Genomic DNA, 21,921 nt, shown 5'->3' with positions numbered 1-21,921 from the left:
AGACGATTTAAGCAGAAACTAAATTCCCTCAGCTTCGACAATGTTTAAAGAAATCGTCTTATTGGCACTAAATCGTGGTTTGTGAATTGTTTACCGGCCGTACTCTGCCGTATTTTGCCGGTTGGAAGGCAAAAGCTTACTGACAAATTTCACACAGAAATTACTGTTACAGTGTACTTATGGAGCCAAATGAGTGAATTGCGTATTTTCCGGTGACAAAGAGCACTGGCAAACAGTCTTCGCTACATTAGGTTATTTAAACTGGTGTCACTCTGAGCTAGAATTTATGGTCAGCGACTAAGTGTAAGGTCAACGTTTCGGATGCGAGTTTTGCGACTGTGAAATACTTTCCTACATTATAGAAGCGAATATTAAATTTGAACTAATATTGCGAAAATTTTGTACTTAGACAGCTTAGAATGAAAATACTTCTGTTTATTTCAAAGGGAAACAATAGATTTTCTAAAACACTGTCTGTCATACACAACTTGAAACAGGTCATGTCGACCAAATCATGTGGAAGAACTAACAGCAACGTATATCGGAAGGCAGTAAGATCTCTTGCCTTTTGGTTTGTCAGTACTCGATAGCCATTTCTAGGCGAAAGTAAATGAAGAAAGGCAGTGCGTTTTTGTTACCAAGTAACGTCTTCGTCAATTACTTTAGTTTTAAAGTAATCTACGAGTAATTGCTGGTGTTTGATATTAACATGAAAAGGATTCCGTAGACAGGGAAAGAACCTGTTCTTGGGAAACTACATCTATAGTGACCAAAAGGCATTAAATGATGTTCAAGCACTTGTGTTACAGCAGCGGTATGAATAAAATGATATTAATAATAACAGTAATAATCGAATTATCCGGCAACTGTACACTTCACAGTGGATTTTCTCGAACTAAGAAATTTGCTGAATTTGTGAAAAATCAAAATGGCTTCACATCCAGCCTATGATGCGTAGAAGAGTCTTTACATCCTGCTGACATGAGAATAGCATACTCTCTGCGTCAGAAGCTTGCTTCTACTCGACCATTTAATAGACTCGCATTTTTTCCACCGTGACTAATTTTGTAGGCTAAGCACATCATCCGTTACAGCACACTCTTGGGGCTGGGTAATGTGGCCACAATGGTATGGTGGAACGAGCTATCACAGGTGCAATGCGTGGGTTCAGGCATTTACTTTTAAGAGGCACAAACAGATTTATTTTACCTCTGGTAACCTCAAGAGAAAGACGTTATAATCCAGAATCCGCATTAAACATCACGTTCCTTCATTACCAACTGGGCAGAGCCGGTTTACGTTGGGAAATGACACAGAGGAAGTCATGGTAAACAGAAATACAGTCGCCAGTAAGCTTACTTACATTAGAAAATTTTATTTTATTTGATGAACCGATAGCCATTTAAAGGGACAGGGCTCTTATTTTACTTGTACTTGATTGAACTAGAGACGTTTAAAAATTTGGTGCTGGACTGTGATTCGAATTCGTATCTCCTCTTTCGAGGATCTGAATCTCTCGGAACAGTATAGTTCAGTCATTTCGTTCTTTTTCCCAAGACTGCAATCTTCTCTAGGTCTCCTCCAAAGGTAAGTATGTGGGTCCGAAACCTGATCCAGTACAAAAATATTCATAATTTCATTTCTAGCTTTATCAAGTGCACACCCACCTGCTAGTGAAAATTAACGCGCAGTTTCAATGCCTGTTCATGTGTTTCCAACAATCGCAACAGGTATCGTTATTTCTGGTCAAACACGCACACATCTTACTGCTCATGAGTAAGCAACTGATACTTAAGCTATATTCGTGGATGCACGGTAGGTGTGCAGTTCGATTGTCGCTTAGGCACAAAAGTTTGTATCCTTATTTTAGATTCAGACACCCAGCGGCTCGTAAGAAAAACCGATACGTAACATTTGATTTTTCTTAGTTAACAATCGGATTACGTGTTGGGTTCGTATCTCCGTCACAGAACTTCACATCATGCACTTCATCTTTAAATGCATGCACACTTCGTTACTTCAGAATGGAGGTATATCAGACATCTTTCGTGGTTCGATAACAGGGACGAAAGGGTCTTGATAGGAGTCACGGTTTATTACAAAAATTGTCGTCTTTTATTTTCAAGTTTAGATTTGGTTACTGGTATTGGCCAAAATTTCGGTAACTCATGACTCTTCATGGCTAATCATCAATATGATGTGATTAGATTAGATTAGATTACATTAGATTAACTCTTCTTCCATAGATCATGAATACGACATTTCGTAATGATGTGGAACGGGTCATTTTAATGAAAGATTTCTTTAAATACCATGATTCAATTTCTTTACAACAATTTTTTACACTCTCTCTCATTGCTTTTTATTTATCTCTCTCTCTCACAAACACACACACACACATTCTTTTTTATTTGTATTTGTATGTTGTGCTCGACTATCGGCGAGGCACGAAAACGCCTGTGAATGACTTTCTTAGTTTTGAGTACACTTACGAAAGAAATATAAAAACAACAATGAGAGTTACTGATTTATGATGCTCAGTTTGCAGTCAGTTCTGAGTATTATTAGTAACTACGCTCCAGTCCCTAAACCTAGTTACAGAAAGCGAATCAGACGCATTACGTATTCCAGGCCGTAGCAGCCGTGACTTGGAGACACCAGCTATGGTCACTTCCCAGACCGCTGTAGGATCACATCGGTTCGTCTTCTTCCTGCTGGTACTGTAACTGAGATTTGGCAACAAGGCAACGTATGTTTGGCAACTCTGTGATCGACGAGTTACTTCCTGGTGTGCACGGAATTAAGCCTCAAAGTTCACTTGATTTTACCTGTCATTTCCATTGAATAATCTGAGTTATTATCGCTTGAAGGGTAACAAAAGATTGAAAATTTACGGTTTTCAGCCCAGGAAAGTCGTTGCAGGTGGAAACCGCAACTAATCTCGACCTTCAAATAGCGGTTTACGAGTTCTAGTTACAATTGCCCTCGTAATAGGAAGCTGAGACCTGTACCTCCTCGCCAGCTCTGTGGTAACGTGCTGACCTGTGAAACAGCGTCTGTTACGGTTCGCAGTTCCAGTCTCACTGACTGTAACGTTTTTATCCCTTCTGTGAAAGAGCTACAAGCAGTCAGATCAAACATCAATAAGGAAATCGCAAGAAAATGCTTTCAGCTCATAGTGCAATGTTGAAAAACTTACAATGCTGCACAACAGGTAAGGCCTCTTTCCGCTGCTGACAAGCGAATTTTGGGTTTCTAGGAATACGTAACTATATTTATGAAATGCCACATTTGCATACCTCTTGAGTATGACACAGCATACCAATTAAACACAGACCCAATCAAAATCTAAGTGAGTAGTATTTTACTAATTCGTGTCGATAGAGGCATGCTTGTGTACAGATACTTTCGTCGTAAGGTTATCATGGTTAGTTTTATTTAATTTCTTATAATACAGTGCACAATTTTCGTAAGGTTTCCTTTAGTGTCGTTAAAACAATAGTAAACATGAGAGAGAAATTAATCATCAACGATATATGCGAATTCTCAGATGTTACCTATGACAGTCTGACAATGCACATGCAGTTTATTGATTACATGCATGTAGAAAACTTGTTCTGAGTTAAAGCTGTCAAACAAAGTTTGAAGAAGAATAAAATATCACTACCACACGACGGCTAATGCAGAAAATACTTTTCTGACATATTATGGCACGATGCGCTCTCCCTGCACATCTTCGAGATGCATCTGCTGCCTGCTGTCTATTAAACCTGAATAGAACAAAATGTCACAGTAGTTAGCCCTTTTTCCACATGCGACTACTTTGGGTTGAGAAGTGAAGGGAATTATGTTCAAAGTTCCATTAGATCGATACCTTCAGCAAAGAGCAGAATTGCGTTTTAAAAAACGTAGCACTGAATGTATTCGAACTCGCGACATCTTATCTATGCTACAAGCTGACACGTAGCTACAGCAGCTCCAGAGCTCGGCAACTATTCCTCCAGAACTTTTGGATTCCACAGCACTGTGAGATTATGCATATGGCCAGGTCTTGACTTCTGAGAGACAAACAGTTACAGCTTTTCTTTTGGACTGAACGACGTTTTCTAGTAACAGATAGCGCAATAGAATAGCTCAAGTGGAAAGGAACACTTCCTATTTAAACTTCTGCATCCTACACTGTTGGCAGTTGTGTGTAGGTGGCAGTTACGTGATTTTATTTCTGTAATTACAAAATAGTCGAATGTATGCACTGGGTAGCCGAGGCAGCTAGTTCATGGTGATTCGCTCAACCAAGTAAATGAATTTACTGAACATGCTGCAAATTACTACAGGGAGCCTGTGTGTCAGAATTCTCATCCAGTGTGGCGCAACTGCGTTACGATAGAAAAATGACTCGCAGAGAAGAGAATTTCGTGGTCTGTTGGACGGATGGTAGGTTGTTATGCCTATGGTCTGGGTTCGATTCCCACTTCCGTCGATGATTTTAGATAGGGAGAGACAGATTCCATTCTCTCCTGGATACACCAAGTGAAGGAGGTATAATGGCTGCGTGGTCTGAAAATTCACATTAAAGATGATATTCCTTCTTTACCAAGTAGACGGTAGGTTGAACCACAATAAAGTCTGGAGTGGCGACATGTAGAAACTCTATCACCAGTAACCTTTCTTATACTAGTTATTTATTTCAAGTGACGACACAAACGCTATGAATGGTCACAGGACACTCATTCCATCTTTTATTTGAGCTTCTGTATGTCGATAAAATTGGTTCTAAACTGGGAATGCAACTCAGACCGCCCTTAACGCGGAATTTGATCCCTTCGTGGCAATACAGCTCGGCTACAATTTGTTGTTTGTTCAAAACTGCAGATTCCTCAACACCTTCACATATTACGCGTGAATGGGATCGAATCCTGGCCCGGCACTAAAGATTTAATTATGTATTATCAAGCTCTATCATGAGAACACCTATCTGCTGGTGGATAATAATTTTGATTTTTAATGTATTTTCATTCGTTGTCAACACTAACGATATCTGACGTTTTTAACTCCCAGTGAGACACAGAACTATTTGCGAGATGACTGTAAGTTCAAGATGCTATTCTGAGCAGCTGGTGGAGAAAAATTCGGTAGCTGACGTCTCTTTGTGTGTAGTCAACAACGATATGTGTGGGGCTCTATTCCCAGTGAGCGCTGAACTCTTCGTCATATTATTTCAGTTCGTCGTGTCATTTAATGTTCATACATATTCTCAACTAGCTGCTTGTGAATAACTTTAATTTTTAATGTCATTTTGTGTTAAATAGTTCAAATGGTTCAAATGGCTCTGAGCACTATGGGACTTAACTTCTAAGGTCATCAGTCCCCTTGAACTTAGAACTACTTAAACCTAACTAACCTAAGGACATCACTCACATCCATGCCCGAGGCAGGATTCGAACCTGCGACCGTAGCGGTCACGCGGTTCCAGACTGAAGCGCCTAGAACCGCACGACCACACCGGCCGGCCCCCACCATCTGGTATCAATGCATTACCCTATCATCCATTATATATAATCATTTTCATAGTACACTTGATATTATAGATGAGTAGGACACAAGACAGGACATAGATAATGTCCGTTTGACGTCAACAGTGTGTAACATTTTACTTTTTTTGAATAGGACAATGTTCCTCTCCAATAATTTTTAGATTAGTTACAATAAGCTTACGCTGCAAGAGAATTCGCTTGTATTTTTCAATATGTGGTCTGTTGTCGGTTTGAAGGCCTTCCATAACATCGGCAACGTAGTGCAACTCCACCGAGGGCTGTCTGGAGTAGGGTGGAGATAGCAATGTGAAAGTTGCGAGCTGTCGAAGACGATCTTCATATTCCTAATGCGATTAGGACATCGTATACTCTTGACGACGTTTAGCACGTGTGCAGTCAGTCACCAAATTTCAGAATTCATTTTGAGTAATCCTGCTAAATTCCCAAAATATTGTCTTTTTATATTGATGAGTAATATGGATAGTCGTCACGTTCATGTGCCGTCTACAACGCAAATTTAATGTTACTATCCTAGAAACTAACCTGCAATACGTTTTGTATTTCATAATCGGAACTATCTGCATTAACCGTCATCAGAGCAATGTCAGGGAACAGAATGCAGCAGTGCCTTGCTACCTACTTGAGGACCTGCTTGAGTCGTGTTCTAAGGAAAGGGTAGTTGCTGGTTCACATTATATTACACAAGCGAGAAGTACCGACTTTTCCTTTTCTCTGTAAACATCCAGAACTAAATTCAGTAACTAAATACTAAGAATATATTTGCATTGTGCCACCTCAAAGATCAATAGATATGGATATAGATATAGATACAGATTTTTATATTTAAAGCCATTCTCGTTCTGCGTTGGAATAAACATCATTCATTATTTGCTTGTTCTTGTTACGATTGTTATTGTCATTCTCTCACTCGCAAGAGTTTTCGCATTCCTATTTGGTATCGATGCACATGAAGAGTGGCTATGAAAGAAGGGAATACTGAATGTTACGTCATGCAGAATACACTCATTTACTTCGGCTCCTCGTGATCTACGCTACAGGAGAAGTGAGATCCATAAAGTTGACAATGTGAGGACAGACCTGGTAGCACAACTGTGCAACTACACAGTGTTACCAGATAAAATGGTGCTGCGGAATCGACAGTGTAGTACGGACTTTGCCACAGTAGCAGACAGCTGGTAATTTAGGACCATGACCGTGGATTACACTTTGGTCAGTGCTGGTTAGAGTGCTGCAACTGTAAATGGAAGGCTTTGTTTGATAGTCTTATGCTGATGCTATCTGAATAAATTATGCCATTGGATACAAAGCGGTTTAGTTTTGAGACCTAACCCACGAGGGGGGAAGGCACAGTGGTCTGCTTCAGGAATTCCAAGCAATAAAACACAAAAAACAACCCAGGGAGGGAGACATGCATTTGGAATCTGTTCATCGTTACGGGGTCAAACAAGAGGGTAACATTACTGAAACAATGATCGGGCTACTTAGTATATAATAGAGCATACAGATTTCAAGGAGGAAACGTATGAAGACGCAGACTTCCTCGTTATCAATATGTGCGGCATATCTTTCGTGTTAACGAAAGTAAATTCCCGCTTTACCTCTTCTTACGTGTCAAAAGAAATGAATGCCATGAGGAATAGAATATTTGTTGACTGCGTCTCTTCTTGCTTCCATCCTTACCAACATATTTCTTCATTCTCGTGGTAATCATGACATTCTATGTGTATGCTGCAAAAGATTGCAAGTGGACAAATTCGACATCGAGGTGCAAAGCGTTATATTCAATTCGAATAAGCTTCCGGTGTATTTTTACTTCGTTTGTATTTTTAGATGATTATGAACGTTACGGAAAATTATCTCACATTCTTTATGTTGAATGAGAAACATTGAATGATCCGTTTTGCTTTCCCTACGTTGAAATGATACAATGTCGGCGTCAACAGCCTTCTTCCACGCCGGAAGCTGAAACTTGTATCATTCTGGATTAATGATAATTGAATGTCTCATATGTATACATAGCCCACAAGGCGACGTCAGAAACCATCAGTGGAGAACGCCGCATAAAAACCAAACGTGCGCGCGCGTCTCCACTCTGAAGAACCGTATCGGAGAATCACGGCAAGCATTTCGCTGAAGAGCTGCCTCGTCAGAGAGCCTAGAAATGGCAGCGTCGTAGCAAGTATTTGTCAACACTCTGATAGAGCATTTACTTCCGCGTGTAGGTCGGCGTTACCTCGCTAAATTCACTTGACATTCGTTTTCCACATCGAAGACTCGTACGATATAATCCACTGCAAATGACACAGTTAGAAAGTATATTTAATTTCTGGACTCCAAGAACGGCGTTTTTCACATAAGTAACACCTGTTTGTGCGTGCATTCGGGAGGACGACGGTGCAATCCCGCGCCCGGCCATCCTGATTTAGGTTTTCAATGATTTCCCTAAATCGCTTCAGGCAAATGCCGGGATGGTTACTTAGGAAGGGCACGGCCGATTTCCTTCCCCATCCTTCCCTAATCCGAGCTTGTGCTCCGTCTCTAATGACATCGTTGTCGACGGGACGTTAAGACAGTAATCTCCACCTCCTCTGTTCGTGTGTTTAAGGTTGCGTTTTGAGGCTCAGGCAACATCGCAGTGACTATATACCGCCTCTGGCCGCCAGTGTGTCGTTAGCTCACACAAGTCTCGCCGCGTCAGCCGTGCTGTGCGGACGTGTGCTGAGTTTCGTGCGCCGCGGTCTGCTGTGCTTCGGCGTGGTAAGTCGCAGTGCGTCTTGCATCGTTGCAGAACTTCTACGCATATTGAAATTTGAAATATGAATCCGTGATGGCCCACTTGAACAGACAAGATACTTTGAAATTCTCGTTTGATCGTAATTACGCCCGACCTAAACTACACGAAATCGAAGATTGGTTGGAATACGAAGTGAAAGTTGATTCAGAGGATGTCATTGGAATGCATCTTTCGATAGTGAGCAGCGTTGTATTTGTGAAATTGAGGAATGCTAACTTATGTGACAAAATAGTTGAGTCTTGCGGAGGAAGTATGAAATTTAAGCATTGTGATGGAAACGTAGGCGAAGTCACCGTAACACATGCAGGGTTTATAATACGAACTACCAGGATATTCGAACTACCATTCGAAGTACCGGCGGAACAAATAAACGCAGTGATAGCGCCGTACGGTAAAGTTCTCAGCAATGTTGCCGAACGGTGGTCCAACGCGCGCAAATTCCAAGTTCTCAACGGAGTGATGCAATTAAAGGTCGATTTGCACAAACATGTACCGTCATACATCAGCGTGTGTGGATACCGAGGTATCGTTATATACGACGGCCAGCCGAGGACGTGCGCGGCGTGCAACTCTCCCGGCCACGTCCGCGCGGAGTGTTTACAGCGGCGAGTGGCGCAGCTGCCGGCTGGCGAGGCGCCGCGACCGCCGGCTATGACTGCGCTGCCAGCGACTTACGCTACGGCTGCCCGCGGCCACGTCATGACCCCAAGCCCTGATGTGAATTCGGAAAACCATCCCACCCGAATAGAAGCCCAGATTGCCACCACTGACACAACAGAAGCTAGACCACCCGAACCTAAGGAAATCGTGACAGCTGTAACGGTTTCAACACAACAGCCACCGAAAGATATTGGGAGCCACAGCACATTATCCGATTCCTCCGCTGTTGAGAATGACATGCAAGAACCATCCCGGAATGAGCAACCTCATAGTGAACCGATTTCTCTATTGACACCATCATCCACCAAGAGCACGGTCGACAATTTAGCTCGAAACACCACCCGCTTAGAAGATTTGAAGAATGCTGAGGAAGACAACATCAGACAGCAGCCGGTGAAACCTAAACGGCAAACACGAAAAAAGAGCCCTGAAGAGATTCAAGAACTGGAGAAAAAACTCTCCCGTACCAAAAAAATTCTTAAAACAGATCGAAGCGGAAAGCAAGGCGTGGTAGACATCGGAAAACCAGACATCCCCAACCCGAATGAGGACGTACAGATGAACCTCGCCCCTCCAATTGAAGAACCAATGGACACTGTTGACCGCTGCGGAACTGATACGGGGACAGCATGGTCTGACGACACTGAATGCGCTTAGTTGGACTACCGAATGACGCAGGCGTATAAAATCGCCACGCTCAATGTAAACAGAATAGTTTCGGACGTAAAGTTACAATCTGTGAAGGACTACTTATATGCCGCCGACATTGACATAGCGATGTTACAAGAGGTAGTTACAACCAAAATAGCGGATGTGTACGGATATGAGGCGATCTTAAACATAGGCAATGAATGTGGAACAGGAATACTGTTCAAACACGGCATACCATGTACAGCAAAAGCAATACTTGAATCTGGACGAGGCATAACTGCACAAATATATGATCTGCTTCTTGTTAATATATATGCTCCCTCTGGATCCAGCGGAAAACGAGCAAGGGGCAACCTGTTCCGGGACGAAATTGTCCCATTAATAACGGATCCTCGACTGCACATAATTTTGGGTGGAGATTTTAACTGCGTATTGCGTCCAGAAGATCAAATCCCGAACTTCAACTTTTGTGAGGAGCTGTTGCTGTTAATTAACGGGCTCGATATGACAGATGCTTGGTGCCACCTTCGCCCGCACACCCGAGGATACACGTACGTATCCAGTACTTCGGCAAGCAGACTAGACAGGCTGTATGTAACGAAAGGTTTTATCCATAATGTAACTGACTGTGAAATTTGGCCTCTTAACTTCTCGGATCACTGCGCATTCCATATAACCGCGAAGCATACTAAACAAAAAACATTCCTGGGAAGGGGCGTATGGCAGCTAAACGTGTCACTTTTGGAGGACGCAGTACTGAAACAGGAGGTCCATGCTACATGGCAGCGTTGTCTTCGGATGCAATCCAGATATCCTACACGCATCATGTGGTGGCTACAGTCTGCGAAACCGCAGATAAAAAAATGCATCGCACGATATGGTCGCATGAAAGCGTACTGGCGAAAACGCACCTTGGAGTATCACTTTCTTTGCCTCCGCGAACTATATGATGACCCCATGGGATTAGTAGCAAACAGCTCTCGAATAAAACGCACCAAAGCAAGAATAACGGCGTTGGTACGACAATCACTAGAGGGGAAAAAAGTTCGATCGCGTCCTCCGATTGAACTGACGCAGGAGAATACGTCCGTATATCACGTGATACGGAAAGCCAAGAGAGGTAAACAAAAGTTAATCCACACTCTCAGTGATGAACAGGGGAACGAATACGATCAACAAGTCACAGTTAAAAACTACGTGGTGCAACATTATACAGATTTTTACTCCGCATCGGCGACTGACGCGACGGCAAGTGAGCCGCTTTTATCCAACATTCAATCCACGGTCCATCCGACTGACAACGCCGACCTTGTAGCCCACATAACTGAGGAAGAAGTATGTGCCATAATCAAAGACTCGCCTACAAAGAAATCTGCTGGTTTAGATGGCCTACCCATAGAATTTTATGCTTGTTTTTGGCACATCATAGGACCGGAATTCACCAAAATATGCAATGAATTATTGGGAGACGTGCAGATGCCATCTCAGTTTACCGAAGGAATGATTGTACTGATCCCCAAAAAACCACGTAGCGCTACGCTGAAGGATTTTCGACCACTAACACTCCTCAATTCCGACTATAAAATCTTCACCCGACTCATAAACTGTAGACTGAAGACGGTACTGCCGAAAGTACTTGGCCCTTATCAAATGAGTGCTGTCCCAGGGAGATCAATGTCGAATGCATTATGTGAATATAGAGACATAATATATTTGTCGTGGCTATGCAAATGCAATGTTGGTCTCATGTTTTTAGACTTCGATAAGGCTTTTGACCGCATCAACCACCACTTTCTACTAACTGTAATGCAACGGATGGGATTCAGTGCTCATTTTATTCAGATCATACGCAAATGTATAGTCGGCACTTCCTCTCGAATCAAAATTAATGGTCAGCTAAGTTCACCAGTCCCGATCAAGCAATCAGTGAGACAAGGCTGCCCCCTTTCTATGGCACTATACGCAATCGCCGTAGAACCGTTACTGTTAAACCTGCATCACAGGTTACAAGGTCTACAGGTGTTGGGTACAAAAACAGTGTGTCACGCTTATGCTGATGACGTCATTGTAGTAGTTAACACGCACTCAGAAATGGAAGTCGTTCAACAAATAATCCACGCTTACGCCACTTCTTCCGGAGCCAAACTCAATGAACAAAAATCGAAAATTTTACCTGTCGGACCCCATATGGAGACCATTCCAAGAACATGGCTACAAAAAACAGAGAAGACGAACCACTTAGGTATGATTCTAATGGCCAACCCAAGAGAGATGACAGTAGCCAACTGGGACCATAAACTGCATATATTCAGGGCTACTCTCCGTGAACACAAAATTAGAACGCTCAATCGGATACAGAGAGCTCTATTGATTAACAGCTATGCGCTAAGCAAAATATATCACATCGCAGCAGTGTTACCAGTACCCAAGGATACAGCGCAAAAGCTTTTAGCTGCAGCGTATTGGTTCATATGGAGCGGAAACATCTTTTAAGTCGCTATGCCAACCATAGTGTTAACCCGCGCCGCTGGTGGTTTGGGCGTCAAAGACATCAAGAACCAATGCACTGCCGTATATATGGATCGAATCCGCAAAATACTGCAGTCACCCCATCCGACAATTACGAAAACGTTATTCAACAGGTTAGCCCCAACGAGCAAAAAGGCCCCAGTCGATGTTGGTCGCATCAGCGCTCAACTCGATCACGTCCGGACTTATTACCTGGAAATGAGCTATATTCAAGACACTTCACAGCTGCTTAACACCAGAAGGACCTATTACCACCTCACGAGACACCATAGGCAAAACCCAATTGAAGCGAAATATCCAGCGGTCAACTGGAGTAACGTCTGGAAAAACATTAACAATCCCATCCTCCACTCCAAAGTAGTGTCCACGTGGTATGACATTGTGAACGAGAAGGTCCCCACAGGTGAAAAGTTGCACAATATCAAAATGAAGCAGAGTCCGTACTGCGATCATTGCCATACTGTAGATACCTTGGCACACATTCTCATCTGCCGCGACCAATACCACATATGGAACTGGACTAGAAAAAAACTCTCAATAATTACTAGAACCACAGACTCTGCTATAACACTTAAAGATGTACTTCAACCAGACTGGCATTTCTTTCCTGCAACAAAGCACAATAGCTATGTTTGGATTATCGGCCAGTTTGCATATTTTGCAGTTACGAATACACATGCGAGTATAGACGAGTACATACAGTATATAATGGAAGAGCACCACAACCTTAAAACGAGTCGGATATACAAAGCTTTGTTTCAAAATTTCTTACTTCACACTTTGCCATAATGAAGCGGTAATTTTTATTTTTTTTTAATTTTTTTTTTGGGTTGGTGCACAACACTACAGCGAGTTGATACTACTTGTGCTTCATTATAATTAAGTTGGCATTTATTTATTTATTTTTATAGTACAGCAGGTGAAAGTGCCTCAGGAAAACTAATTTTATCAGAAGCCGTAACATAAAACACATCAGAAGTGCTTGATTGATTTCGTGTTCTTCTGTTTCACAGGTATTGGACAGATTGTCACGGCAAGAAGATGTATTCAGTTCCTTTATATATTATTTAAAAAAATAATGAAAAAATAAATAAAAAAGTAGGTTAAGTTAGGGTGAAAGTGGCGGTGGCAACAGAATTTCTTTTTTTTTAGGTTAGATAGGAGTTTGGGGGTGATATGGATGATAGGGGCCAACGCCTGAAGTGGAAGAGGTCCAGGAAAATAAAAATAAAAATAAAAGCGCTGTGGAAACGCGCTACCCCGAGGAAAAAAAAAAAAAAAAAAAAAAAAAAAAAAAAAAAAAAAAAGAGGTTCCCTTGTGCTACCCCGAGAAAAAAAAAAAAAAAAAAAGAGGTTCCCTTGTGCGTTGCAGTGCTTGTACTATAAGACATAGCAGTTCGAATCACGGTAGAAGCCGCTGACTACAACCTTTTATTTTCCATTTTAATTAATGGAGTTGCGAACTGCTAGTAAAAATTTCTTATGCGAAATCTGAAGAATGCCTTTAAACATCAATCTTCGTCCGATTTCGACTTAGTAAATTAAGTTAATATCATGGATTTCTGCTTTGCAAATTCCAAGGTGCTTCACTGTAAAATAGACCCTGAAAAGATTCAAACCGACTGTCAACGATATAAATTTGAGCTTGCATTCTACAGAGCATGCATTCCAAGGTATTGACACAGTTTATCGCATAGACTTACCATAAGGAATGAAATAAGAACTGTAATACACTTTACACCACAGACGCTCACACTGGCTTGACGAAAACATCCAAACATTGACCAAAAGTTGCATAAATAATTGAGTTTGAAAGGAAAAGAAACGAGGTATGAAGCATTTATAAATTCATCGAATGTAGTGAGGTGGTTTCATTTCGTCCCAGTCTATAAAATTAATTTCGGGCCATACTCAGCTCTTGCCGATTAATGTAATATAATACCCGCCTACTAATCAGGGCGTCTGTCTCCGTTGCTTTTGAGCATGAATGGAAATTGTAGAAATTTTCTGTGGAGCAACATTTAATAATAAAGCGTTTTAAATCATCAAAAGCGATGAGCGGTAGCAGGTGCTTTCGATAAAGAACGGGGGAGTGCAGCGCCGCTGCTGTCGCCACGGCCGCTGCCAGTAGCCAGCAAATGGATCCCGGAGCTTTGCCGCATACGGCGTCCAGAGGAGGACAGTCTGCAGGAAATCTGCCGCAAAATCGTTACTGGATAAAATTTTGATATCGGTGTGTCACAAAGCGAAATAGATTGAATCTGCGCTACCATTACATTCACGTCTTCAGCATTCAGACAGAAGAGGCTATAAAAATATTTTATGCCAGCTGCTCTCGATCCACTGACATTATGAACAGAAACAACGCACGCTACCGCTAGACCACAGGCGTAATCAGCCTAGAGTTTCTCTGTCATGGGACAAGTTTTCCTCCAGGAAGTGCCGCAGTCTACAGTGTTGCCAGATTGTGCAGATAACCGGACTTAGAGAATTAGCGAGTTGGCCAGTTTTTTTGTCCCATGTCGCGATCGGCGCGGACTTAGCCCTTGAAGCGGCCGGCCGCCGGTCAAGTTTTATGTCAAAGAGTGTACATATCTGCTCATAATGTCTGTTGTGTATGAAGTTACACTGACATCGGATAATGTGTTATGGTTGTTGCACTTTTGTCATTAGGCATTTTATTTTATTGTTCTTGAGTGTTTCTCATGCAAGCAGACAAAGTAATGGCTGGTGACATGGTGATTGTCATCTTGGAAGATGGGGTTGGTAGTGTTACAATCCTCTTTAAGATGAGAAGCAAACATCAAAACCTGATTTTTACAGGAGGTTGACTAGCTACTACGTTTCAAATGGTGTGTCATCTAGACCAAAAGTCCAATGTACGTGTTACTTAAACACCCTTAACACTATCACAGAGCCACTTGCAGTTTATATCACCCCTTGGATGCAGTCCTCCTGGATAGCTTCCACAGATCCATGATGATCACAGTTGTATATGTCATTCACATATAAGAAGAAACATAATTCTGCAAATCAATCCTCTGTACCCCTCCTTCACAGAGTGATATTTTTACATGGGGATCTGATTACCTTGTTTTGATACTGTCATATAAGCCTTGCGCTCCATACCGTCTATAGCAAATGAGACATCCACCACCATGAAAACTCTCAATGTTAGCCTATCTGTTATACGCACTTGTTTCCTACTGCACTTCTCCCCACATCAGCTACAGGTGCATGATGTTGTCAGATTCAACAGGACAGGTGACTTGCATCCAGTGAACTTAAAGAATTTTACATTTAATGGACTCATCAAGTGATGTGTAAGGTTTTGACATCTGGGCCAGTGTGCATGATATTGAAACTTTTTCATGTACTGCCTTGGTCAAAGTAATTATAGCTTTGTAAGAGAACCATTAGGAAAGTTTGAAATAACAAAATATTGTGTGTGTCACCAAAGCAAATCCCAGTGCCATCTTGCATGTATGTAGTATTTCCTACTAGGTTGCTTCAATGCAATTGAATGCCTGCTTGTTGCTGTGCTCTAGACTACAAAGACACAGATCAATAACGAAGTCAGCATATGCCATTTGTGGCCCATTCACTACTCATGTAGCTAACGGGTGGGGAAATAGTATTGTCTGTGCAGCAGTGGAGACATGAATGCACTGGGCTTGCATTTCGAACCATCCTAACTATCGAGTTATAGGATTGTTTTACTTTTAATCCATATTTATATTAAAGTACCAGAATGATATCTTCAAAACTGTCTGCAGCTGAATTTCTACCCCATCCTTGTCCAAGCCAAGTTCTTACCCTTGTCACTTATGAGCCTGTTATCAACAGGTCATTAGACCTTAAACTTCATTTTCTTTTGAATATTCTAGTAATTATTTGGTTACATTAGGAATATAATGCAGGTCATAGGATTTAACGTGGGACCTGCAGCTGTAACTAACCACTTTTCTTTACATTTGGTAATGTCATTAGGCGAATGTAGTTTACTGTTTCACCCTGCTTGCCTTGGTACACAATAATGCTCCAGGAGCTATGCTGAACACATCCATAGGTCATCTATGCCTCCACAGTACAGTGGGCAGAGAAAATGATGTGTGGGTTTTTAAATGGTTTCATTTTGATTACTTTGATGGCATCATGGATAGGTGTTTTCTGTATTTCATCTTGCATTTCAGAGAGCTTACTGTGGAAGTGGCGAATTTGCAGTGCAGTGTTTCTTGGATATCAGCATCTACCTTGACTAATACAGCAGCAGATGTGCTCAACAGCTACTGGTACACCTGGGAAGTTATAAAGCATTGAGTCATAGGCTCCCTTTAGGATACTGTTGTAATTTTATACTTAACAAGACACCATCCTATCACATTTGCCTGCAAAGTAAAACACTACTCCACAATGCAGCACATTTTCTGCCTGATATACCACCAGTTAAATCGTATGAGGCAAAATTATTCATTTGTTTTTTAAATCAGGTAGTCACATTCGTTTGACAACATTAACTGTAAATTTTTATAATCACTAGCCATGCGTGGCAGAAATAGTAGTTCTGTGGCAAGTCTTTCATAGTGGCACAGTTTTTAGTGTAGAAATGTAATTCACAAAGACTTTACACGTCCTTTAAACACACAAAGGAAACAAAACTGAATTTCATGTTTTGTGCATTATAATGTACATGGAAGAATATTTTCATCAGTAAATGGTTGACATACAAAGAGAAAATTGTAAATAAATAAATCAGCGAACTACACTACCTGACAGAAAAAAATGAAGCACCCAGAAAACATGGTCATATGTCAATTTAGCTTTGTACACGTGTACACAATCAGTGAACATGTAAATGATTAGAGTTGCACTTCTCTGTGGCAGGTAGAATTGCTGCCAGAGTGCGTTAGTGTCACCAGGCCTGGTAGAGTGAACAATAGGTGTGCCTACCGTTAGATGATGTGTGATCGCTATGCAGGACACAGAGATCCTGCGTGCTCGTGTGAGACAGCATTATCTGTGCCTGCCACGGTTTGAAAGGAGCCTCATTATGTGTCTCCATTTGGCCAACTGATCAAATGAAGCACTATGCAGATTTGTGAGGGATGTGACAGTAGTCCAGTCTTGGACTGAGTGGGAACGTGAGGGGAGACATATTAGTCATCAAGGTTCCAGTCAACTGCATCTGACCACCACAATTGTTTTGTCTGCTCTGAGCCGAGCCGGCAAAGCGCATTGCGTGCAGGAAGCACGCAGCGGTGCTGGGCGGGGCCACGTGCCGATACGCTCTTTAGGCCTTCTTCTCGGTCTTCTTTGGCAGCAGGACGGCCTGGATGTTGGGCAGGACACCACCCTGTGCGATGGTGACGCCCGACAAGAGCTTGTTGAGCTCCTCGTTGTTGTAGATGGCGAGCTGCAGGTGGCGCGGGATGATGCGCGTCTTCTTGTTGTCGCGGGCCGCGTTTCCGGCCAGCTCGAGCACCTCATCCGCGAGGTACTCCGTGACGGCGGCGAGGTAGACGGGCGCCCCGGCGCCGACGCGCTCGTCGTAGTTTCCCTCGCGTAGGAGGCGGTGGATTCTGCCGACCGGGAACTGGAGCCCAGCCCTGCTTGAGTGGGACTTTGACTTGCCCTTGACTTTGCCTCCCTTTCCACGTCCAGACATGGCGTGTACTGTTGTGCACCAACAACATTGTAATCCATTCACATCTGCACCTGCCATCCAAGAACAAGTAATGGGCACTCCATTATAGGTCATCTTGCACCATTGGTCAGAGACTACCAGGAACCAAACCAGAAAATTACTATCCCACGCATTGGCTGCTGTTAAGAGCACAATGCAAACGGCTATGTTTCACGTGGTGCCATGAATGGGAAGCATCGATTGCTCATAATTGTGTTCAATGATGAATCACAGTTCTACTCTACCCCAGAGTAACATCGACAGTGGGAATAGTGCTGACCTAGCGAGAGGTTCCATTCTTCCAATGTTTTGTGTTACTCCTGGTGCGTGGTTTGGGGTGCCATTGGATATGTCTTCAGATCATAGTTGTTAGTGATTGAGGGAATTTTGATGACACAACAGTATGTCACAAACAACCTGTGTCCTCGTGTGTTACCTCTCGTGTGACAGTATTATACTGCCTTGTGTCAACAGGACACCGCTCGTTCACAAATGTTATGTGTCTGTGTGATATTGGGGTACTCTCGCGGCGAGCAAGATTTTCAGATTCATCCCCAATAGAACATATGGGGGACCAACTCGAACTTCAACTCCGTCCCATTGCCAGAACCTTGGATATCATGACAAGTTACAAAAGTTGTAGGTCAACTTGTCTTAGGATATGATACAACAGTTTTATGACAACTTTCCCAACTGAATCAGTGCAACATCATACTGATAAATGGGCTCAAACTGCCAAATTCTTTGTAAACTTTTCTAGATTTTGTAATCACTGAAATAACATGACATGCCCTTCAACCCATCATGTTGCATTTTTTTGTCCTCCTCCCAGACATTTTTTGTCAGGCAGTAGAAATTAGCAAGCTGTTAGTTGCTATTTCCCTCTATTTCTAGGTACAGTACTTCAAAATTCTAATTTAACATATGAATGTGTATTTTTGACACACGTAGCTCTTACTAATAAAAGTACTGATACCAACTATCTAAAAATAACATATACTTGAGTTAATACAGTAAATCTGTTGCAGTTAGCTGTAAAAGACAGGAAAGATATTTGTGGATTATGGACAACAATATAAGCACTAAATATGAACTCTTGTTATTGTGAAATTTATGTTGTTTCTTTTCAGTTTTAAAATGCTTGGATTTATCCTGTAGTGCCATGTGAGGTAAATTGAGAGAACATCACAAAAGATTAAATGGCTAAGAAAGTTATGATGTATACTGAGTATGTTTACTGACCTTTGGTCTTACGGATGAGTGGGAGGAAGGCCTGAGTGATGCGCACGACACTAAAGAGGTTCACTTCGGTGGCATGCTGGAACACTGGGAACGGCACCCACTCCACCTCGCCGAAGGTCGCAATCGACGCATTGTTGATGACAGCCCAGACACCTGGCCAACAAACATGTCGGGTATGGTTCAAGTGGCAAATTTTATCTTAAAGTCCACTATAAATACACTAATACAAACAAAGGGTCTTTCAGAAGATATGTGGTTGCCAGGAACCCTGTGTGGGGTGCTAGTCTGCCATTGGGCATCTCCTCAGTTGGCAGCTGTGGGGCAAAAACCATGGAGAAGGCATTGCCTCTAGGATGGGCATCCAAACATAATGCCACTGGTCCTCCAGATTGGGGGTTGTCCAAAGTGTAACCTCCACTTTCCCATAAAAAAAATACATTGGTTAGGACACAGTACAGAACCCTAGGAATCTAGGACACAGTGATGGACAGTGATCTTCTGTTTTGGTCTCCTGTATGGAAGGAGCGTGGAAGTGTGCAGAATATGACCAAGGAATTAGAGAAATACAAGCTAAAAGTTGTAGCTATGCAGGAGATTAGGTGGAAGGGTACAGGATTAATCAAGATAAGCAGTGGGAGTATTCTGTGTGGAGACAGGCAAGCATCATGAAGTAGCTACTGGTTTCCAGCTACACAGTAACAAAAGTAGTGAAAAGTTTAAATCCATTAATAACAGAATCTCCTATGTTACAATCGCTTTCCAGAATAGTGACATATCCTTGATTGATCCACACGCATCCTTTGAGGGTAAGGAGGTATTTTTCACTGAGTTGAACTATTTTTTGTGTAACTCGTCACCAAACCATACTATTAAAATAATATTGGGTGATTTTCATGCCAAATTAGCTCAAGAAGACATCTCTAAAGCGCAGTTTGGTAATTCAAGTGTGCATCAAGAGAGTAGTGACAATGGCACTCATTTGATCAGTTTCACAATTGACAGTGATATCTACATCATGTTTTCGACACAAAACACATATAAAGGGATGTGGATGGCACCAGACAGGCTAGAATAAGACAGACACTGCATACATGTCCAGAAACAGTATGCAAACAGTGTCAAAGATACAGGAATCTATAGAGGAGCAGATTGTGACACTGATAACCTCCTGCTGATAAGTAAACATTAAATTTAAGGTATGTAGAATAGCTGAGCAGACTAGATATTATGGTACTATGATAAAGATTAAAAGAAGATGAGAGTCAGACCAGCAGAACACCTAAGTAAATGTGAGGAGACTTTGAAACCAACAATGACTGGTCTCAAATTAAGACAACAGTAAACTGGGTAGCATCCAAAATTTTAAGCAAATGAAAAAGTCAGATAAGATGTGGCTCAGTCAAGTGTGCCACCAATAAATTGAAGAGAGAAAGTTGGCAAGGAAGAGGTTGTTAGAAAATATGATGGATCAGGAATTAAAACAGGTTTATTGAAACAAGGAAGGAAACGGCAGCTATACTGTGGCAGCAGAAACGGAATTATTACAAAGATTTAATAGAGGAAGCCAAAGTAGACTGTGTTCATCGCAGGGCAAGACAAATGTACCGAAAAGTAAACAAAAAAGACAGCAATATAAGAAAAAGAAACAAAGGGAGATCTATGTGAGGTACCAGACGTCATAGACAACATAGTAGACCCTCCGCCCAACCCCCTCCCTCCCCCCCCCCCCCACCCACCCACCCCGTCCGAACCCCAAATGAAGAAGAAATATCACAAATAATCAAAAACATAACAAAGCAACAAGCTTTTGACAAAGATTAACTTGTCGGAGAGCTATTGTAATAATGAATGGAGGACTGATACTTGTTAAAATAATTACAAAACTGATGAGAGATTGTGAGATTGGTAAATGTCTGTAATCTGCCCCATATTAAAATGAACAATCTCATGGTATTATAGAGGGATTGGACTCCTTCATGCTTCCAAATTTTATCTCAGTGTCTACAGAAGAGAATTATTCAAATTATAAGGGAACTATGAATGCGGTTTCAGAAGGAACAGATCAACTGTAGACCAGCTTTTTACACTCAAACAGGCAACCAAGAAAGGTTGATTTGAAAACGGCTTATAACAATCTACATAGGAGACAATCTCCAACGTCTTGAAAGAGTTCCAGTTTCCACAAATAATACAACTATTACAGATGTGTTGTAAGGAAACATTTTGCAGAGTAAAGATCACTGCAGGAATATCAGAGAATTTTGAAGTCAGAACTGGTCATAGACAAGAAGACATATTATCTCCAACACTTTTTAATTTAATTTCAGAAAAAATGTAACAGAGAACACCAAACATTAAATCAATCTGGAATAAACCTGGGTAATAACACAATAAATCGGTTTGCATATGTGAATGACGATGTTCTGAAAAGGAATGTCTCCAAATTATTTATTATGTTGTTGAGGTATTACATGTCATGCATATTACTCAGTCAATTTTCCTGCTTCACTGTCACAAGTTGCAACCCTCTGCTGCTAGAGGGCTCAAAATTGTAGTGTGTAACGTAGCAGTGTGTGACGTAACTCTGTCGGCACATGCAAAATAGTGTGCTGCAATCTAGTTTCTAACTGTAGAAAATGTGCTTCCAATTGAAATCCATTGATGATTGTATCATTATTAGTAATGTGCAATGTTGGGTTGTTTGTGCTCATAATGAAGGAAACGTGGTGCTAACCTCAACAAGTGTGACAGAGCTTGAAGCGGATGACTGCACGTGGCAACCAACGAGATGAGACTCATCAGAATCA

The 21,921-nt window shown here is 41.8% G+C and overlaps 1 protein-coding gene across 1 annotated transcript in view; it reads right to left on the bottom strand.

The window, feature by feature from the left end:
* The window catches only part of LOC124555005 (D-beta-hydroxybutyrate dehydrogenase, mitochondrial-like), a 298,706-nt gene that overhangs the window by 26,809 nt on the left and 249,976 nt on the right, over positions 1-21,921 (bottom strand). Inside the window, exon 4 of the mRNA XM_047128748.1 lies at positions 19,115-19,267. Within this exon, the coding sequence (XP_046984704.1) occupies positions 19,115-19,267 (153 nt within the window). The remainder of the gene's footprint in view (positions 1-19,114; positions 19,268-21,921) is intronic.

This window comes from Schistocerca americana, chromosome X, assembly GCF_021461395.2.
Source record: "Schistocerca americana isolate TAMUIC-IGC-003095 chromosome X, iqSchAmer2.1, whole genome shotgun sequence".
Taxonomy (NCBI): Eukaryota; Metazoa; Arthropoda; class Insecta; order Orthoptera; family Acrididae; genus Schistocerca; species Schistocerca americana.
The sequence above is the reverse complement of the archived record's forward strand: the minus strand, read 5'-3'. Positions and strand labels throughout refer to the sequence as shown.